The 20,940-nt window shown below is 37.8% G+C and overlaps 2 protein-coding genes across 2 annotated transcripts; one reads left to right on the plus strand and one right to left on the minus strand.

Moving 5' to 3' along the window:
• Window positions 1–2,474: 2,474 nt before the first annotated feature.
• LOC140235507 (protein unc-50 homolog) lies at window positions 2,475–15,858 on the minus strand. Its single transcript, XM_072315530.1, has 8 exons — window positions 15,699–15,858; window positions 12,725–12,988; window positions 11,902–11,927; window positions 11,055–11,120; window positions 10,017–10,137; window positions 8,989–9,125; window positions 8,307–8,408; window positions 2,475–5,992 (listed from the first exon to the last, which is right to left on the minus strand). The coding sequence occupies exons 2-8, from the start codon at window positions 12,940–12,942 to the stop codon at window positions 5,853–5,855; spliced, it is 810 nt and encodes a 269-aa protein (XP_072171631.1). The 5' UTR covers window positions 12,943–12,988; window positions 15,699–15,858; the 3' UTR covers window positions 2,475–5,852.
• Window positions 15,859–16,148: 290 nt separating this feature from the next.
• On the plus strand, window positions 16,149–20,551 carry LOC140234726 (cytochrome c oxidase assembly factor 5-like). The gene is made up of 4 exons (XM_072314764.1): window positions 16,149–16,193; window positions 17,869–18,063; window positions 19,289–19,387; window positions 19,716–20,551. The coding sequence occupies exons 2-4, from the start codon at window positions 17,962–17,964 to the stop codon at window positions 19,755–19,757; spliced, it is 243 nt and encodes an 80-aa protein (XP_072170865.1). The 5' UTR covers window positions 16,149–16,193; window positions 17,869–17,961; the 3' UTR covers window positions 19,758–20,551.
• Window positions 20,552–20,940: the final 389 nt, after the last annotated feature.

A 20,940-nucleotide genomic window follows, 5' to 3' on the forward strand; every position in this document is an offset into this window, starting at 1 on the left:
ATATATATATCTCGAAATAATATATTACATGTTGTATTATATATATACATATATTTTTTTTTTTCAGCCAATAATGGGGAAGGGGGTGGTGGAGGGGGAGATGTATTTACCCCGTTTGTAAAGTATATGAAAATCACATATAATTGATTTTACATAATTTCACAATCCTGCGGGGCCATGAGCATGACAAAAGATTTTGTTTGAAATTATCAATTGATGGCTTTGATACTGGGCTTGGATATTGCTGCCTTTGCACTATTATTACAGCTGAAACCTGCAATGGCAAATATGTTCTTCAGAATCTGCCTTACATGCTTTCCTTTAAAAAATGAATTAAAAAAAAAATCCAAAATATTGTTAAACATATCTATTTAAAATCAGTATTAAACATGACAATTATAAAGACTAATATGAAATTTGTTAGATATTAATTACTACCTTGTTCCTCATCAGGCCCTATTCATTGTGAATGTCCTAAATGTATGTGCATGTGTGTGTGTGGGGGGGGGGGGGATGCAGCAAAGAGAATGTAATGCATGACGGCACATACATATTATACATTGACATTGGACAGAAACATATCTGATATGTCTGTGTTCGACATATCAGATATCTTTAAAAGGAAAAGAGTTAAAATGGTGGATGACCCCCCCCCCCATGGATTTTGATCAATTACATTTTGACAGTCCTATACTATTCTAGGACATGTATATAATCATCAAAAACATAATAATAAACAGAACACCATATCTCCAATATGAGTACCATCATCATGACAACAGATACCTTTTTCATTTCAAATAATATATGTCTACCTTTTATTTCTCTGCTGTTTTATATTATTTGAACTGTGTTGCCTTTGTTTAATTCCATATATAACTAGAAAAGCACTCTGAGAGCGCAGACCTCCGCCAAGCATGCAGCTCATTTCCACCACTGATCTTGTTCTTCCATAGAGATATCAATGATTTCCACCCATACGTACTTATAGCATTGTGTGCTGAAAGTCGCCCGATTTCCCAATATAGAAGCCTTTGTTACGTCATAAACCCTCAGCTGTACGGCGCGCCTTGCCCTAGCAGAAACCAGAGCATGCACTTTAGTGCGCGCATGCAAACCTCAATACGCGCAGCCTGAACTTCCAAGTTCATTGACCATACCTGCCAAAATGTCAAAAATCCTTCATAAATTCCCCCAAAATTCTTGGATCACTACCAAAAAGTTAATGGTTTGTTACTTGTATCGTTCTAAACCTTTCCTGCAAGTTTCATTCAAATCTGTTAACTACCTTTTGAGTTATTTTGCACACGGACAAATGAACACACAAACCAACGGTAACGAAAACATAACCTCCTCCCTTGGTGGAGGTAATTACTGAATATACTGCGATGTGATGCTCAGTGTTACTGTGTTTTATGTAATTTCTATATTGTTGAGAAGAAGAAGAAGAAGAAGAAGAAGAAGAAGAAGAAGAAGAAGAAGAAGAAGAAGAAGAAGAAGAAGAAGAAGAAGAAGAAGAAGAAGAAGAAGAAGAAGAAGAAGAAGAAGAAGAAGAAGAAGAAGAAGAAGAAGAAGAAGAAGAAGAAGAAGAAGAAGAAGAAGAAGAAGAAGAAGAAGAAGAAGAAGATATAAATCCAGCCTGGGTACATAACTAACACACATACTTTGTAAGAACCTTGTAATGATGATTTCTCCACTACACATTTTACACAATCTCTTTACTTTTTCTTATATTCACCAAACTATGGATCCAGAAGTGACACTTCACTGCAAGGGACCTGCATGGACCTCAATGTGCTTTCGCCCAAATGTTCTGCTCCAACAATAACTAAAGGTCAATCCATTTTAACTATATGTACCGGTACTGTAAAAGTGGATATTTTTTTTTTTGCGCTCTGCTGAGAAAGATGAATTTCTCATGTTTTTAATTCCACAAAATCAAGAACATTCCATAGAGTGGTACATACAATTTGCAAAATTATTCGCATGCTTCTAGTTTTGCACTAGTTTCTGGTTGATTGAAATGAGCAAAAATTTCCACATCACAAAATCTCCAATTTTACAGTATATTTCAATATGAATAATGGCCTAAAGCAACTATATCAGCACAACTATTCTTAAGACGTCTACTGAAATCATTAGTGTGTATTTATAGTAAGCACGTGCACATCGTATTATCAAAGTTGACAAAGTTTGCTGGATTTACAGCCATCCCTCTATCCCCCCCCCCAATACACACACCCACACACACATACACACACACACACACACACACAGAAACTCACTCTGACTCAGGAATCACACTAGAGCCAAGGCTAAAATTTGATACCATATATGCTTTGGAAATTTTAGCATGAAAAATTAGGCATCATTCTGCTTGGACAAGTACTGGAATAATTTGCTTGCATAAATAAAGCTTCATCAGCATGTTTCAGCAGACAAAAAAAGTCATCCAATAGATTTCAACAGTCTGCTTGGTTTACAATGGTGATATAATTTTCATATCCTCCCACAGAAATATTATGATGAAAACTGAATTACACTCTATTGACACAAAAGTATGACTGCATGATCAAACAATGACCAAAAAATATATATATATATATATATATATCAATGACCTCTTAGAGTAAAACTCTAATGTTAATTTGAAAATGGGCTAAGTGCCATTTTTAAACATTTCAAAGTAAGTCCATCATCAGATAGGACAAAATTAAACCTTTCCAGTAATACCTCACTTGTGACATAACAAGGAATATTCTAGAAGTTATGATTAAAAATATCCTGTATTTTCTTATCATTTTATTTGCTTTTTAGCAGCTCTAATCACAAATATCTCAACTTAACAAGAACAGAGTTAGCTTGTGGTGCAATAAAACTCTCCATTTGCTATTCAACTCTTATGTTTGAATGGACTTTAAAACACTATGTAAATTCATAAAATATGGTGAATGGTTCATTAAAGCAGGACATACAATATTTATGTTAATACACTCAGTTTTTAATTTCTTATAGTTCAGTTTTTATTGTTCTTAATAGTTGCAAGTTGAATTCCTGCTTTGGGACACTGGACAGTTCTAATAAGTTACGTCCAATTTTGATGACATTTCTATCATTCTATTAATCTTATCTTACTCATGCAGAGGAATTGCACTTATACATGTATTCCTATTCTGAATTATCTGCATTCAATGCAGCGCTATGATTATATATTGCAATTCCATGTCATAATTAGAATTTAACCAAACTATGCCAAGTTCCAGAGTACCTCACAGACTGAATTGAGTGCTGTGAAGGATACCTTACTTAGGGAAGTGGGACTGTCCTTATACCTTAATGGAAAACAATTGAATCGTAATCATTGTAATGGCATACCTGCATTCCTAATTGAGGTGGATAATTAATTTCTTTTTCTTTTTTTTTCATGGAACAAAAATTAACCTCTTCAAACACATTTCTTGACATTTGTAGATATGTTTCATGTCTGTAGCATGTTTGATACTTTAATTCCTTGTTCCTAATAAGTGATTTGTTTTATGCCAAATCTCATCTTCTTGGAGAAGGGTGAGCTTCAAGAAACTACAGTGCTTAGTTTTCTCTCACAACTGAGCATGCTGTTTCATAATATTGTGGAGGAAAGGCCACAATATTAAAGTGAAATTTGTGGTTCTAACATCATTTCTCTCCCAATAAAAAGTTTAGCAGGTACAGTACAAGCAAATATTTCAGCCCTGTTTATTGGAATGAGCAAAAGTATGTTCTTCACTCAATACATATCATCATTATTCATAACTATATTTAACAGCATACTCAAGTTATTCAGTGATAGCAATTCCAAGTTCACATTCACATTCTTGCCTATTGCCTGAACATGAAGCCTCTACACACCATATTCACGTCAGTGCCCCATGTCAAATTAACATCCACAACATATGGACAGAAATTTTATGATATTACACCAATGCACAAACACGTAAGTGTGCACACCCAAACACATACCCACACTCTCACCAATTGAAAAATAGCTGCTTATACTAGTTAGCAAAGAAAGAACTTCCAAAAAAAAAAATCAAAGGAGTCTTTATAATTGTTTCTAGGTGACTGATGTTTTACTTCATACACATATTGGACACCTTCTAGAACATTGTTATTTGAAGGTATTTAAATTAGATGCTCATCATAACTGCCATTTCTTCTGAGTAAATTTGGAAGTTAGCATGAAGTTGTTTAAAACAAGACATACACTGGACATTTTTACACATATAAATGTTCATATCACAGGGAAAAATATAGTGCGAAAGTGTCTCTACGCCTGGAGTGTACATGCGACACACATGGGAATAGCCAGGACTACTGCAGATGTGTATGCTGAATGTATGAAGACATTGAAAAGTTTCCATAAGGCTTCCATTCATACCTTCTTCTTTTTTATACCTTCTTCTTTTTTCTCACATCAGAAAAAAAAATCAATACGATGACTAATTCTGGAAAAGAATTTTCCAAACTTGAAAAGTAAATGTTAAGGGCCAAAAAGTATTTTGAACAATTCTAGCAAACTCACTGTGCGTATATTTCAAACTCTACTTACATTTGTAAGACAAACCACTGAATGCATTGTGGATTTTGACAATGATGGATGTTCCACAAACAGGGTGTTTTAACTGAAATCACAGAACTGTTTACCATTGTTCAGACTGTAACAATCTTTCTCAACATTTTCCCACTTTCAGTTACTTATGACATAAAATGATATATAATTGTATAAGCTCCATGTAAATTTAAGGAACACTTTGTTATAATCAATAATAGGCCCTTTGAAAAATATCAAAGTGTATAATTGGTTTCTCTAATAGACACATTATCTTTTGTTTAACAGCTTGAAAAGTACTATTGGCATTTTTGCAGATACAGTGTAAATCACTATAGAATTTCGACAGAGATGAAAATATACCCTCTTTTTGCACCTTGCTATTCATAAAGCCCCAAAGAAATATGTAATTTCTTCTAGCTGCCCACCCATATTTTAATATATTACAATATATTATATATTCATTTCTCTGCACATTACAAGAAGACCCTACAAACTCTAGATCATTGTTCATTCTATGACTTTGATATACTCCCTCCCCGATTCAGGCTCTCATTGTATAAAACTTATAAATAAATAAGATGCCACCTTACTTATCGTATTTCATGTCCATGCAAGTATATAATATACAAAGGCCAAAGAATATCGGTGGAAATCTTTAAATATTCATCAATATCACTGCTATGATATCAATTTTGTACAATAAGTGTGAAATATGTTGCATTAATTACCATATCTAATTTTTTCTAGAGGTAAAAAAGATTATAACTCCCTGGTGAAAACCTTATTTAGTTGGTGATGAACTATGCTTGAGCTCAAGAGCTATCATTTATTTTATCCATACAATTATAATTATGTTGGCAAACTAACCAGAGCACTCTTATATTTCATGCTTGCTCTTGAAATGAAACTTCTACTACCTAGCTGAGATGCAAAAGCACATAAACAAACCTGGTAGAAACACACAAACAAATGCCACAGAATGATAACATGTTGCCTACATTGGGAAATACAAATGGTACTCCAATCTCCATCCACATTACACCAATTAAGTCTCTCAATCACATATACTGTCTCAATGCAATGTTATTGGTTATATCTTTTCCATAAATAGCTACAGACTCCTTTACATCTAGCTTGACTTTCAGCGATAATGACCGGCAAAGAAGGCTCAAGTCTGAATGCATTTCAAGAGGTTATCATACAGGTATGTACAGATTATGTACAAAAATGTGGATGAGTTCACACGCCAGGTGCAGCTCAACTAGTTGACGCGGTATTCGTAGAAATAGATGACTGATCTGCTAATGTTCCAGCCAAGAATGACGGAGAGCAGGTAAAGGCAGAATAGCGTCAAGAACGGCGGGTACAGCAACGCAACTGTTCTTCTCAGAAATGGAAGTGCTGAGAGGGAGAGATAGAGAGTGATGGTACATTAGTAGACTTTTCTGCAGCATAAGACGAATAGTCATCCTCGAGATTGTCTTATACTTTTGAACAGAAATATATGGACTGTGATTAGGTCGGGTAACTCCAAACCTCACAAAGCAAATATAAATATTCATGTTCACAAAAATATCAACATGCATAATCACAACCACCCCCTATACCCCTTGATTTGTTCACACGAAACTCAATCCTATGACCCTCCAAGCAAGTTCTCAGGTCATAGCATAGAGTTGAGATCCCTCAGGGCAATAATATCAACAATGCAGAGCTGCCAGCTTTTGTAAAAGTCTTTCAGTACTTTGATGGCTGAAAATAAGTAATTTGCACATTTTTTGAGTGAAAATCAGTAATCCTTAACCCTATTCTAACTGGGCTATTTGAGACCAAGTTTTTACTGGGGGGGGGGGGGGGGGGTCAATTTGACCCTCCCTTCAGATCTCGGCCGCCGATCGCGCGATCGCCGCAAAATTTTGCCTGAACATAGAGCCGGATGTCAACTACAAGATTACATGGTCATAAAATAGAAAAATGTTGATTTCATATTTTTTAATAAATTAATTATGCAAATTAACGCATGAAATCATATTTTCACCTATAACTCCATCAAAAAGACTGAAGGATTATTAAATTTTTGTGTCAGAGTTCCTCAAGACACATCAAACAATTTTCTTGTAAAAAAATTGCGGAATCAAAATCATTTTCTTTTGTTTTTTATTGTTTTGTTAATTTCTTATGTATTTTATTGTTTTTTCGATCTTTTGTTTTCTATTTTTTTTTTGCCAAAATTTGTTGGAGGCACTTTTTCAAGCTTATCTACATTAGAATTGATTTATTTCAATGGTTAAAAGTTGAAATAATCTAATTTATATCAATTAAACAGAAAAACACAGTTTGCATTGGATTTGCACACGAAATCATGAATTTGAGCGGTTTTCGGGTTGACATGCATATGCAAAACATGGCATAACTTCAGAACGGTGTACCCGGACGTCGCAAATTTGGTCTCAAAATATGCGGGAGACTTCAATGAAAAAAGTCATGAAACGACGCGGCAAAATCTTTGCGCGTTGCGGAATCGTGGCGCGAAACGTCAAGGGGGGGGGTCAATTTGACCCCCCTCCCCCCCCAGTTAGAATAGGGTTAAAGGGGCATAGTCCCGGTAGTGTAGAGGGCGCTGTTGATGATACTGCCGATCACCGTTAGCATTGATACGAAGATTACCGAAGTTGAGCTGTCATCAAGAGTAAAGCGCGTAGGTGTTGCTACGTATCGTTGCATTCATTGTCTTCTCTGCGCATCGCGCAGTCTGTAGTAATGCCAGGGTGCGTGCATATGTGCTTCTTATTATGACATCACAAAAGAAGTTTGCTAAAGCTGTCATCCCCCTCAGCCGAATCATGAGCCGAACTGTGATCAGACCACTGACTACAGTGGATCGGACTTCTTCGGACTCGGGGAAGTGGGCCAAAGCGTAAGCGCTAAAGAGGAGTCGATAGCGTAGGTCTCTGTAGGAAACTTGCGCCGTGCGCCCGCGTATGCATTTGACTAAAACACCGGGACCATGTACCTTTAACAGTGTAATAGAATATATCACAGGCAATGATTTCTAAAATCAGTAATTCGCTTGCAACCTTCAGTGTTCTTCTCCAATTTCAGGAGAAATTACTAAAAGAGCAGTCCTAATCTGTATTCTACAATTTCTTTGTGTGTTTGTGTGTGTGTGGATTTGGTTACATTGTAGGTGGCTCTGGCCTCCAACTAAATGAACCAGATGCTATACACTTTCTGATGCTGCATGAAAATCTGACAGCCGACTTCTGCCTCAGCAGCACAGAAAGATGAACAGAGACAGGTTACGGGATCATCGACCCATCGCAAGCCAGGTGTACAAATAGTGCATTAGTAAATCTCCCTTGACCTTTGTGTATTAACGGGTACCTCGCACAGCTGGGGTAATAGTTAGGACAGAGCTAACAGGGAGAATGGTGAGTACACTGAAGTGGCTACCCCAAGTGAATAAACATACTGTAAAACAAGATATTTTTGCAGCATGAAATTTTCGCAAATCGGAGACGACAGACTTTATTGCGGCATGAAATTTTCAGAAGTTGCTTTTAACATTCAATGCATATATTGTAGACAACAACTTTCGAGTGCATTTCAATTTTGCAAATCTTGGCTTTTGCGAAATTTGCACAATTTGCATGCAAACATTCGTCGTTTTACAGTGTCAAAACATCATCAATATAATGACTCATACCACACTCACCACTATAACCAAGGAAGGTGATGTAAATGTAGTAACCAAGAGCAATCAGCCAGAGGGTGTTGCCAAGCAACGTCGAAAAGAACCAGTCTCGGTCAATAAGAGCTACGGAAAAATTATAGATAGGTATAAATTTATGAACGAATTCATAGAACTGCTCCTAAAAACTTTTTAATTACAAGCTATGCATCTAAAACATTAGCAATGTATAAAACCGGAAATAATCATCAATTACATGTTATAGTTCATCGTACAGGCATCTCTAAATATACATCCTGTCTGCATGAAGAAATATCCCTTATTGATGTTATACATCTACTAAAAAAGTTGCTTGGATTGATTTCATTTTAAGAAGTTGTTTGTATGTATGTGTGTTTGCTTAAATACTAAACATATGTGTATGTAGTCTGACCTTTAATAATGAGGGATTGTGGCTTCTGAGAATGTTCATCTTTTGGTGCACCTCCTACTGGAAGAACCTTTACCCCTACAAAAGTAGTTTGAAGTTAAAGATATCTTTCACTATCACGATACTTCATAACAACAGATCCCTAAGGGATGAAAACCTTCACTGTGTGAGTGAGGTGTGCTAGAGATTAAGAACAGCCATCTCAATTGTAACGCAGACAAAACATTCTGAGACCTTGAACTCCACCATGGGATAAATATTGATGACAGCACTTACGCATGTACAGGAACAACTGGATGACGTGAATGATGATGAGGATAGGGAAGAAAGCATTGAGATGAACGTCGAAGGCGTAGCCCCACTCCACATCCTGACCCCTATTTGACACCAGGAGATATCTGTTTGAGATGAACCTGAGAGAAAAGTGACGGTAATGAGGAACCAGATCAGTGTCAAGGTCAGTGCTTTAAAAAGACCCTATGGCATGGGGATACCACGGAATGGAAAGGTTGGCCCGACTCGGATATCCCTGTAACAAATTGTGTACAGCTTTATCACCTAAAGCAGAAGAAACTTGACAGGAGTCAACCATTATCAATGAGCATAATTATGCTTTGATGCACATATTCGCTGATCATTGTTCTTTGAGGTTTTCAAATGCACCCTAGAAGGCAGCGAATGAAGACCGTTTCAATCAAAGCCACCCATGGATCCCCACACTACCGGGTCTTTAATATCGAGAATCCTATCTGCAAAAACTCTCCTTTATTTCTTTTAATGTCCTCATTAAAGAATGGTTTTGTATAAAGCATTGTATTTGTGATGACCGTTCCACAGAATCTTTTCTGCTTGTTGTCTTTCATCTTCTTTCACTGCTATAGACACAACATCCATAAGAACATGTGAGACTAAGGAGACTGCACCCGCATTGTCACTATATGACAATATTAAGAGAGTGGTATCATACAGACACATGGAGCAGCCAAAGCTTTGCTGAAATTTTGCTCTGGCCAATGTAATGCGGCAGACAAGCATTCTTCTCAGTCTTCCATACATGTGTGCTGAGTGGTCTAGAGGATTGCACACTGCACTTCAATGAGAAAGACCAGGGTTCAAGTCCTGGTGTGGCACTTCAATTCCTAAACTACACGCTTCCTGTCTGCTTGGATTTACAAATGGATACTCAATGAAAGCTGCACAGCATTTCTTTTTTTTTAAGGTAGAAAAAAGCTAAACACATAAACTAAACTTATCACTATCATTAATTCTTGTTTCATTTGTGTTCAACATTTCAGTGCACTCACCATAAAGCCGTGGCGATGCAGAGCCCAACACCAATGCAGTCAATGAAGACGACCCATAAGAGGAACTTGAGAAAACCAACAAAGCTCAGTCCAATGACGATGGCAAAGCCAATGGAAGAAGCTGCAATAGAGCAAAAAAGCCAGCAAAAATTACATAAGTCTTTATGACACCAGTGAGACACAGAAACGACTGCATGCATGCATGTCATAAACAAAGAACTTTTTGCCAAGCCGTTCTTGACTGGTGGTGCTTATTTGCATTCATTTAGGGATTGATGCAGTGTATTGTGTCGTTGTGCATGTTCCACATGCCTGGACCACACAAAGGCACTTGGAACAATGACTCCGACTGAGGAGCAACTATGGCAACAGCAAGGCCAGAACCAATCAGTTGTGAGAAATGCAGTCATTGCCATGGTAACTGGTACTGTTGTTGTTTTTGATAGTGGCAAACCTTCTCCATGAAACAAACTCTTCCTACATACAAGATGTATACATACAGGCCCTTGCACATTTTAGTGAAATATTCTTCCCAAGCAATGTTTGCCATTATTACACAGTGACTGCCAACTTGGCACTACATGTATGTGTGTATGGCCAGGGAGTATTCTGAATTTGCACCAAATTGGATGTGTACCTTGGAAGAGCATGCAGAATTTATTAAAAACACATTTAGATATGGGAACAGATGCTTACAAACAAAAGAACAAATAAACAGAACAAACAAAATCCCCTCAGAACTTCCATACCACATATATGGTACAAATATACCACATGTTACCTAAACTCTAATATCTATTTTATGATCAGGGACATTTCAAGATTTTCAAAGTATAATAAATTTTCATAGAAAGTAAAAACAGTGGTTAAAGAGGAGTACAAAATACACATTTAACTCTGGAAGCATGAATTGCTGCATAGCCTCTTCTTCTGACGAATGAAGTGATTTGCACAAACATTGTAGGATATCCTCCTTCACACAAGTAAGAAAGTTTCAATGTATGCATTTAACCTTGTGAAAGGTCAGAGGCTACTTACCACATAGACAGAAACTGAGGAGAACTAGGAAGGCTGGATCATCTCTTGCCCACTGGTTTTTGGTTTCTGGATTTTAAGATTATAAGATGACATATGTAAGGAAATATTATTCACAGGTGAGTGCCGATACAGGCTGTAGTAGATAATGTCTGGTCTTGTTCATTCTCACTATCACATCTGCATCTACACCAGCTTTCATCTCTCCTGCTCCAGTTCAAAATCTCAACAACCAAAACAAGAACACCGCCATCAACACTGTCATTACTACCATCACAAGAGAGCAGTGGCATACCATCAAATTGCATAGTAATGACATTGTTTAGAGCATTTTATCAAGAAATGGTCTTCCATGGCTGTTAGTAATGTGTCAAAACTTTTTCTTGAAATAATGCTATGTGTCATACAACAGATTTTTATTCATTTATTATTATTTTTTGTGGACTAATTTTTTTTCCTGATTATCACATATTTCCTTCCTCTTTTTTTCATTTTGATACTTCAGTAATATGGATAGGTACTGGTCGATGCAGGAATAAATTGGACAGCTATTCTATATTCTTTTAATAATTCTTGAAACTGAAATATGGTAGAATTTGTCAATACTGGGAGATTGCACATGATTAACCAATTAACCAGTGTCAATCATCACACTTCTCACTTCAGTAGATCAGGAGCATCAGCCAAAGAACATCTAAGAGCACATGCACCCAACAAAGCCAAAGAAGCAAAAGATCATAATGTCCTTGAAAGCCTGAAAACCAAAGTTTAGTCCATAAACTTGCCTACTTTCAGAGTTTATACCTACATAAAATGTACACAAAATCAGTTCCATACATTTTTCACTTACGTTTTCTGTACTGGAAATTGCGATATCTGTAGAGGAAATTGAAAACAACAATGAATGTACCTGTATGTAGCTCTTTTAGGATCTTAAAGTTAATAACCATTTCATGTAAAAGTTAACTTACTTACACACTGAATAAAATTAAATGTACCCAAGAATGCTACAAGTTCCATTGACATCTAACACAGATTAAAAAGTTATGAAAATTCAAAAGATAAATTCTGTGCAATGTTCTCTGTATCAGTTCAAAGAATGTTCATCATCATTTAATTGAAAAAGCAGATAATCTGTAATGTACGTGAAATGTTCATTCAATCACCAGTACTCAAGGAGAAATAAAACCTACAATACATTCTCCTTTTGAGGAACCTATAAACCATACAATTCATTTGCATCTCAAATTCACTGGCTTCTCTTAAACTTTGTTGATTACTGGGATTCCCCCTACTCCAAGAATGACAGTCACCTGTGCATAAGGTCTATGTTGCTCCCTCTTACACAGTCGACATAGTGCATGTTATTTTCTTTACAACCTGTATTTCAGTTGAACTGCAAATCATCAATCTTCATCATTCTGCTGTGTGCACCTTGTGCGCAGCGGAAATTGACCCATTTGAATGTGAAATACATTTTCAATTATGCACAGTACATTACAGGGGTGGATCCAGGAATTCTGTAAAGGGGAGGCGCCTTTGTAAAATTAAAGGGGGTGCCCACACACCCCCTCCCCCATTTTATTCTTTTTTCTTTTGTTTTAACAAAAAATAAAGAGGGGTGCACACCTGGTGCGCCCCCCTCTGGATCCGCCACTGCACTATACACCTACACTTTCTGAGGAGCTGCTAAGAGGTAAATCATCTGCCACATGGCAAACTCGAAGTCCATCTGACGGAATCGCAGGATGCGTCTCAGGTACTTTTGTCTCTTGGCCTGGGCACTCATACGAGCCTCCGAGCGGGGGGAAGCCATGCCGATTCCCGAGGGTGTGGGGCTGGACGGCGGCGATGTGTGCGGTGACTGTGTCACGACGACACTGGACAGCATGGTGGATTGATCTGGTCTGTGTTCACTCCAGATGTAGTCTCACTCACTGAGGTAATAATACAAACACGAAATGCAAGAAATCATGCATTTTGGTTAGTGGAATGGAAGGACAGAATTTCTAATGTCTGTACCCCTATCTAATTTTGCCATACCACTCTTCACTACCCTACCATTACAGGTTATAAGCCCATGTTAACTTACACACGCACATGAATGCACATATGCATGCAAGTGGTAATTGGTGGGAACAGCGTGCATCTGTGGTGCGTAAGATAACAAGGAAAGGGTATAGGTACGGAAGTGTTCAGCGGTAAATCAAGCCTCCCATAATTTGACCATAACGGCATAAAAAATTTGACTGCCAGCTACATGTGCGTAGAAACTTACTGCTTTAGCATGCAGTCAAATTTTGGCACGGGAGGTGGAACTTTGGCGCGAACCATTTATGGCAAACCTAGTGGGGTCTACATCTTGAATCTTTGTGTGATAAAATCTTGAAATTTTTTTCCTCAGATATTCTGTTTGGCAAGAGGTCATTATACATAAGGAACTTTTGCTGCACAGAATACCAGTATGCAGTAAATTTACCAGCAGTAAATCTATCTGGTATTTAGAGAAAAACATTTCAAGATTTTATCACACAGCGATTCAAGATGTAAAAATTTGTTGCTTAATAGAATTTATGTTCGATTCTCGACAGTCATAAACATTTTACAGACTGGAAGCTGTGCAAAACAAAGCAGCATGATTTGTTAAAGGAGACTATTCTAGGCACAGTAGCATCACTGTCATGAAGCATGAGCTGGGCTGGGAAACACTGCAACACCGGTGCAGAGTAGTAGGATCCATCACCATCGCATTCCATGAGGTGCTTGCAGGTCGCCTATCCATCCAAGTACATTGTGTACGAAAAGCCCTGCGTCCGGTCTGAAGGGTTCTCTGGAGCTGGAGGTCGCCTTCCACAACTTTTATCTCAATGGTCACAAACAAAAACTGCTACGAGCACTCATTCATACTAAGAGCTATACAGATTGGAACACACTACCACCAACAGTTACTGACATCACAAACAGAAGGATTCTTTCAAAATAGCAATAGCATCCCTCCGCATACACACATCAAAGAGCAACATGAGCAAAGCAACTACTGCTGTTAGTTTTTGCTGGTTCTAATCACATCACACCACATCTGATACAGAAATAGAAGACTCTGATACAGAAATAGAAGACTGGTCCTGTAGTCTTCCGGTCTCATAGTAGAAAATACTATACAGTTTATCTTCATTGTTTTACATGCATTGAGGAGCAGAGGTGTTGAATTTCTCCTCCCCTCACCCAATGTCTATTCAGTAAATTTTTGAAATTATGATTAATTGAGGAAGCTTTGACAACACTACAGAAGGCAATCTGTTCCAGTCGGCAACTGCTCTCTGGCTAAAAAACGTTCTTCGCAATTCTAACTGTGACTCGAGCATTTATGATTTGGTGAAGAGGCAGTCAGTGCGACAGTGGTTGTCATTCAGTGGATCTCAAAATTTTAATAGTTTTACCAACTGTACCATCATGACCATGTTCATCGTTAAACTGCTGGTTCAGGTTAGCTCTAACCCCGGGGCCCAGGGCACTCCTTGCCTTAAGTAATGTTACACAGTTTACGTAGCATTGGGGCTGGTTGCACTTAAAAGGTTAGCTCTCCCTCTAGCCTGACCAGACCGCTGTGCACAGCACAGCAGTCTGACATGTACTAGTGTTTAAACGTACGTAAACGACTGTCGCTTTTGACGGCAAGACCACAAAAATGTCTTTTATTTTGTTTGATTTTAACAGTAATACCACCCACCTATATCGTATATTGCTGATGGTTGAGTTGAATTTGGTGTTTTGTTGGTATCCAAACCTTATTGTTGAATTTTTCGGAGTAGATTGTGCGATGATTCACAAAATAAACGAACAGCCACGAACGCTCAACCCTAGGTACGGTGTTAGCATTTTACGTACGCCCGTGCGTTTCGTGTGTTACGTATATAAAGCTTGTCGTCTTCTACCATGTATTTCCGCGCGTGCTGCTCTCATGATATGACGTCACTCCGACTACCTCCGACTACCTACGTTGTAGCATAGGAGAGTGATTGCCATTCAATAACACGCAGAAGATGAGGAGTGAAGCAATACGGACGCTCACAGACCTGATTTTAAGGACTTATTTCGGTAGGTTTTTGACGTAATTAAAAAAAAATACGCATACCGATTATTGGATGATTATCATAGATTACGGGGATTCCTTATATTTCAGTTTTCCACGATTAAAAAAGATATTCATGAAGGAGTCGCACAACCACCACTGAAAAATGACAACGTCTGCGAAGGAGTAGCCGTGCAGCCCTGTCGCTTCGCGACAGCGGCTGCGTGTAGCTAGCTCTCCCTCTAACTGTGCTGTGACCAGCAGCCCCAAACACATAGCGTGCCGTAATGCTACGCGTTTTGGTTTGCTGGTCGCAGTTACTCTTACTTTAGCTCTAAACAACACAGATTAGAAGGACTCTTTTACTTAGCAGGTGCTTATAGGAGTACAGACGTCTGGATGCGGATAGATTTCTAGGAGTAGAAAATGATTGAACGTGCAGGGCAAGATTACCAAGGCAAGATCACATTTCAAGAACAAGAAAAGTAAATAATTTTAAAGTTTAAAGCAAGTCTAACGACCCGTTACAGTTGTTAAATAAAGTTAACACGTTAAACTTAGATTTAATTACTAACCTAGCTATTTAGCAGGGTGGTTCCCTTCTACCAGACAACTAGGCCAACACCGTTGTTCGGATGTTCCTTCCGGACGTTTGGTGAAAAATCAGAAGCCTTCTAACGTTACTAGAGGCACAGAGCTGCTGAGAGAGCGAGGGTGAGTCCCGAGTCCCTGTACATGTTGTGTGCACAGTTCAGTTGTGCGTGTAAAATAGCTTTCAATTCTGTGCACTTCTCAATGCAGTCGCAATATCTAACACGTCGGCTGGTCTAACGCAGGGGAGAAATATACAACCTCAATCTTATTTAATTCTGTTTTTAATTCTGTTAGTTTGTAAAATTTATTAATTGAGAACAATAAATTGCTTATAATAACTTTTAGATGGGAAAATTATTTATAAATGTTGTATAATTTGTACAATTAAGTACTTGAATTTTTTTCTTATTTTGATGCGAAGTCTAAATAGCTAACAAAGATGGCCGCCTCCTATTAAAAAATTATTTCGTAAGAACGTGAGTGAAAATTCTTGATTTAACTTCTGCACTTGGATATAAACACTATGTTTTGGGTCTTATTCTAGATATTTAAATCTGTAAGAGGGTTTTAGTCCGAATTAGGGCTATAATAATGTGGTAAACCATGTAAAGTTGTAGCAGGGAGTGGCGATGCATTTTGCATATACCCATACGTTCAAATTGATGTAAGTTGGGAAAGCATGAGGAGCTTCATTAACTGTAACACTACGGTCTAGATCTACAGCGACCCACAGCGCCCATAGAGCTTCAATAACATGTAATTTACCTAATGTTACTGACAGGCTTTACGCTCCGTTGATTTTGAATAGATTTCTTTTGTCTTCGGTGCGAAACTCGCCACACAGTGCACAGCCAAGCATTTTTGGTGGCTTCTTTCCCCATATAAATAATTGTCTATGGAAATGTTAGCCGAAATTTTATCTCCGAGTGGGAGACGATGATTCCATGGCATTGAGGTTTGTTGTTGTTGTTGTTTTGTGTCTAGTGGCGTTTTCCATTCTCTTTAGAATATTTATGCCAAACACTGCTCTATTAATTTCTTTTCCCTTTATCATTTTTTTTTCTTTCACAAAAAGGAAAATATTGTAATGAGAATCCTTGGTCAGCTGTCGGGGACGTCTATTTGCCTGCTTAAAGGGACTGTACAGTACTGGTTGAGGTGGGGATTCATGTTTTGAACATTCCTATGTGAGATAATGAGAAACCTCTTATGAAATATGAAAGAGCATGTAATTTTAAGAAGGATTCAACATTTATTTGATGAAAATTGGTTTTCAAATGGCTGAGATATCCAAAAAAGTGATAACAATAAAAGGCGACAGGCCACACCTTTTATTAGGATCTCTTTGTTTTACCTTGTTTTTGGATATCTTAGCCATTTCAAAACCGATTTTTATTAAATAAACTTTTGATACCCCTTAGAATTGCATGCTCTTTGACATCTCATAGAGTGGTTTCTGAATATCTCGTAAAACATTAAAAGCTAAATCCTCACCTCAACCAGAACTATACACACCCTTTAAAGTATATCTTCTGGCCAATCCGGCTCATTGTGTCGAGCAGACTATTTATAGCATTTAGTCTTGTTTCAGGCAAATCAGCGTTTATTCTACCCACCAAAATTCTTTTTTTTTAAACCCTCGTTCTGACCCTCTGGCTCCAGGCCAAGCAAGAATTTTTTTATCTCTCTCTTAGATGTGCAGATTAATTAGCATGCAGATAACAAAGGCAGGTTCCATCTACGACATGATTATATGATTTGTCAAACCTTGACGCTTGATAACAAGCGTCAAGAAAAAAAATATATAATAACTGGTATCGTGAAAATGCTCTCGCATTTTCTTGTGGCATCTGCTATATTTCTGTTGATCAACATGACGTTGTCATTTTATTCAATGTATGCAAATCAATTTTAAAGAGCATTTATGTACAAAGTATAAAGTGTATTTTCCCCAAGTGTTGGGATACAACAAGAATCCGGACATAACAAGAAAAATCACCCAGAATCATACTGGAAGCATTCGGAGCCGATGATCTCATTAAAATGATATTCCCCTGTACCGGTAGCACAGAAAGCGCCATGATAATAGGGTCTTCATATAGAGCTCTATGAAATAAATTGTTTCAATTTGTGCATTTTGTCACTTTTCAGGAAAAAGGAGTTTAGGTTATCCAGATAGCATCTGCCTTGAGGTGTAAACTATAGCAGTCATCCCCAGTCACCACTGCATCCAGATCACCCAGAATGCCTAAATACTTTGAGGAGGACACCGAACCCAGGAAGCCATGTTCTGGTCTCAAGGAGGATCTCAAGGCATGCCTTCTTGAGAGTGATTGTGTACGAAAGGTGAGATTTAGTCTGAACGCAGTCTGGAATTGTTCATTCTTATCCTTGCCTGCTACACGTCTTTGATGCATTTATCACAGGAGAAGCTCTTTGAAGTGTTTGGAGGATTAACATTCTGTCAACCTTGCTAAAGCCGACGTCGCATAAGTTGAATAATTGTCCAAGTCAAAGGTCTTTTCAAGTCCTCTTTATATTCTATTGATTTTAACTCCTCATAAGTCAAATTTTCTTGAAGTCGAAACTATTTCTTCAGTCCAAAAAGATTGACTGAGGCAAGGTTGACTGTATCATGAAGGTAGTGAAGAGAGCTACAAACCCTTCAAAATGCTAAGTGGAATTTTATATATTTTAGAAAGAAAATGATGCCAATTTGGTTGAAATAACATCAAATGGAGCATGTAAAAATGGTTATCTCATTAGGGCAACTATATACATGTACCAATATTCCAAATCTTGATCTTTGACCCCTCTAAGCCAAGTAATTAAATTCTTATTGTGTGTTTGTGTGTATGTGTGATGTGTGTGAACAAATAAGCATATAGGTGATGGTATTGTGTCAAACTTCAATACTTGGTGGTCTATCTATTCATTTTCATTTTTAGATGGAATCCAAACACATGAATGGCATTCGGACTATTTGTTCTGTCCCTTGTCTAGATACATGAATTGCTGGGAATTTTGACTTATCATTGTAGGCTTTCTTTGTCTCTGACATTTGACTGGTTACCTCCGCCAAGGGAGGAGGTTATGTTTTTGTTACGTTTTGTTTGTTTGTCCACATGCAAAATAACTCAAAAAGTTTTTCAACAGATTTAGATGAAACTTGCAGGAAAGGTTGAGAATGACACAAGGAACAGATGATTAAATTTTGGTAGTGATCCAGAAACTTTTGTGGATTTTTTGAAGGATTTTCAATGTTTTGGCAGGTAGGGTCAATGAACTTGGGAGTTCAAGATGCGCATTTTTGAGGTTTTCATACACGCACTTTAGTGCGTGCTCTACTGTGAAACGAGCCGTGCAGCTGAGGTTGATGACATAACAAAAGGCTTCTACATTGGGAATTTGGCGATTTTTAGCATGCTATGCATACGTATGGGTGGAAATCACTGATCTCTATGGAAGAACAAGATCATTGGTAAAAATTAGCTGCTTGGTGGAGGTCTGCGCTCTCAAAGTGCTTCTTTAGTTTATTCTATTTTCTCTCTATCCAAACTCTGAACGACAGGACAAGTTGACGCCCAAGGAGTGCCTAAGGGAGGGAAGCAGAGTGGATGATCACTGCCGGGCGTTACAGTTTGCCTTCTTCGAGTGCAAGAGATCACTGGTGCGTAGAATGAATTTTAGGAATAGAATGCATATGATTAATTTTATGCCTGTTTTTACCTGTACTTTGCTGGTAATTGTATTTTGTTGGTTCTGTAACAGCAAAGTGAACTATGAATGATACTGTAATATGGGATCCAGCTTATACCTTTTTCTTGTAATGAATAGGGGATAAATGTAACAATCTTAAGTTGGATATAGACTTCATTGACAAGGGATGCATAGCTCTGTAGCTGATTGTCTTACATGTGACAGTAATACATATATTCATCTCTGTCATTTTTGTCTTTGTGTGTGTGTGTATTTTTTTTTCTCTTCCACGTTTGCAGCTAGACACAAGGACAAGGTTTCGAGGCCGAAAGGGCTACTGACAAAACATCTATCACTGTGGCCAATTTCAAATGCACGTACAGCCCTGTGCCACTAACTGACAACTCCATTAAGTGCAGAATGCAGGGTGTCTTGCAGTGCAGAAGGCTGTATGTCACTTGTAAGGATGATTACAGAAGTTGTTGACTGAATAGGGAGGAAACAAGAAATGAGAAATGATCATTACCAGCATCCAGAGGAATACTCTTCTTGTGTGTAATTTTCTTCTGTTGAACATCTTCTTGGGGAGGAGGCATGGAGACAACAGTGATGTCATGAGATGGAGCACCTTGATGAGAGGCAGAAGGGCAGAACTACCCAATGGCAAGGGCAGTAATGCCTTTCTGCATCTCACGTGGCGCATTAAAAAAATCGCAGTCACCAGTTGCATTGAAGATCTTTGAGATGTTATCAAATGATGTTTGCAATATACATACATCGTATATACCAGTGAATGCTCTCTCTCTCTTTCCCTTGGATATGAAAATACTGCACAGTAAACGCTGTGCTTACCATCTTTGTAGTGATGAGGGGGAAAATGGTGGGTAATTTGAAGATTCCAGTGAGCTACTGCTATATACACCCAAGGAAGTGTTCCATATTCTTGTTGTCATTGTCATTACCACAAGCCTCTTTTTTTGTGGAATCAGTGTCAGGCACCATATGCAGGTAACTCTGAGTAAGTGGAATCTGTTGGGACCGTACAAAAAATAGTTCACCTTATGCAAAATTTGACATAGGGAATGTACCGGTAATGAAATTGTAAATGTTTTGTATAGTTTTCTTCTTCTTTTTTTTTTTTATTTTCTTTTTTAGAAAACTGGATTTGTCTTATGCAAAATTTGACTTGTGTGGAGTTAACTATATTTCACTTTGTGGTGGTTTTATCACTTGTAAGTTGAAGGCGACTGATATTCCTTGAATTAATAGCAAATAAAAAAGGTTCCTCCTACAATGGTAATGCAATGTGTCTCCAAGGTGGGAAATCACTAACTTTACTTCTTAAAAGGGGACAAAACTTTTTTGACAAAACTAATTTGACCACTCATCGAATCATCTTGCATGTCTTAATTCATAAAATAAAATGTTTATGAAATACTTTGCATATAGTACCTGGTTGTTTTGAAATTGATTTGGGATTCACCTATAATGGCCCTCTATGGCTATTCGTCAGCATGGCTGATA

The sequence above is a fragment of the Diadema setosum genome, chromosome 11 (genome assembly GCF_964275005.1).
Source record: "Diadema setosum chromosome 11, eeDiaSeto1, whole genome shotgun sequence".
Lineage (NCBI taxonomy): Eukaryota > Metazoa > Echinodermata > Echinoidea > Diadematoida > Diadematidae > Diadema > Diadema setosum.

Excerpts from the sequence above, each read along its gene's own strand:
- LOC140234726 (XM_072314764.1), top strand. The coding sequence starts at position 17,962 with ATGCCTAAATACTTTGAGGAGGACACCGAACCCAGGAAGCCATGTTCT. Across the intron at positions 18,064-19,288 it reads AGAGTGATTGTGTACGAAAG|GACAAGTTGACGCCCAAGGA; the intron begins GTGAGATTTAGT and ends TCTGAACGACAG. Across the intron at positions 19,388-19,715 it reads TCGAGTGCAAGAGATCACTG|CTAGACACAAGGACAAGGTT; the intron begins GTGCGTAGAATG and ends CCACGTTTGCAG.
- LOC140235507 (XM_072315530.1), bottom strand. The coding sequence starts at position 12,942 with ATGCTGTCCAGTGTCGTCGTGACACAGTCACCGCACACATCGCCGCCG. Across the intron at positions 10,138-11,054 it reads CCTCAGTTTCTGTCTATGTG|CTTCTTCCATTGGCTTTGCC; the intron begins GTAAGTAGCCTC and ends GCTCTATTGCAG. Across the intron at positions 8,409-8,988 it reads CCAGTTGTTCCTGTACATGC|CTCTTATTGACCGAGACTGG; the intron begins GTAAGTGCTGTC and ends ATTTTTCCGTAG.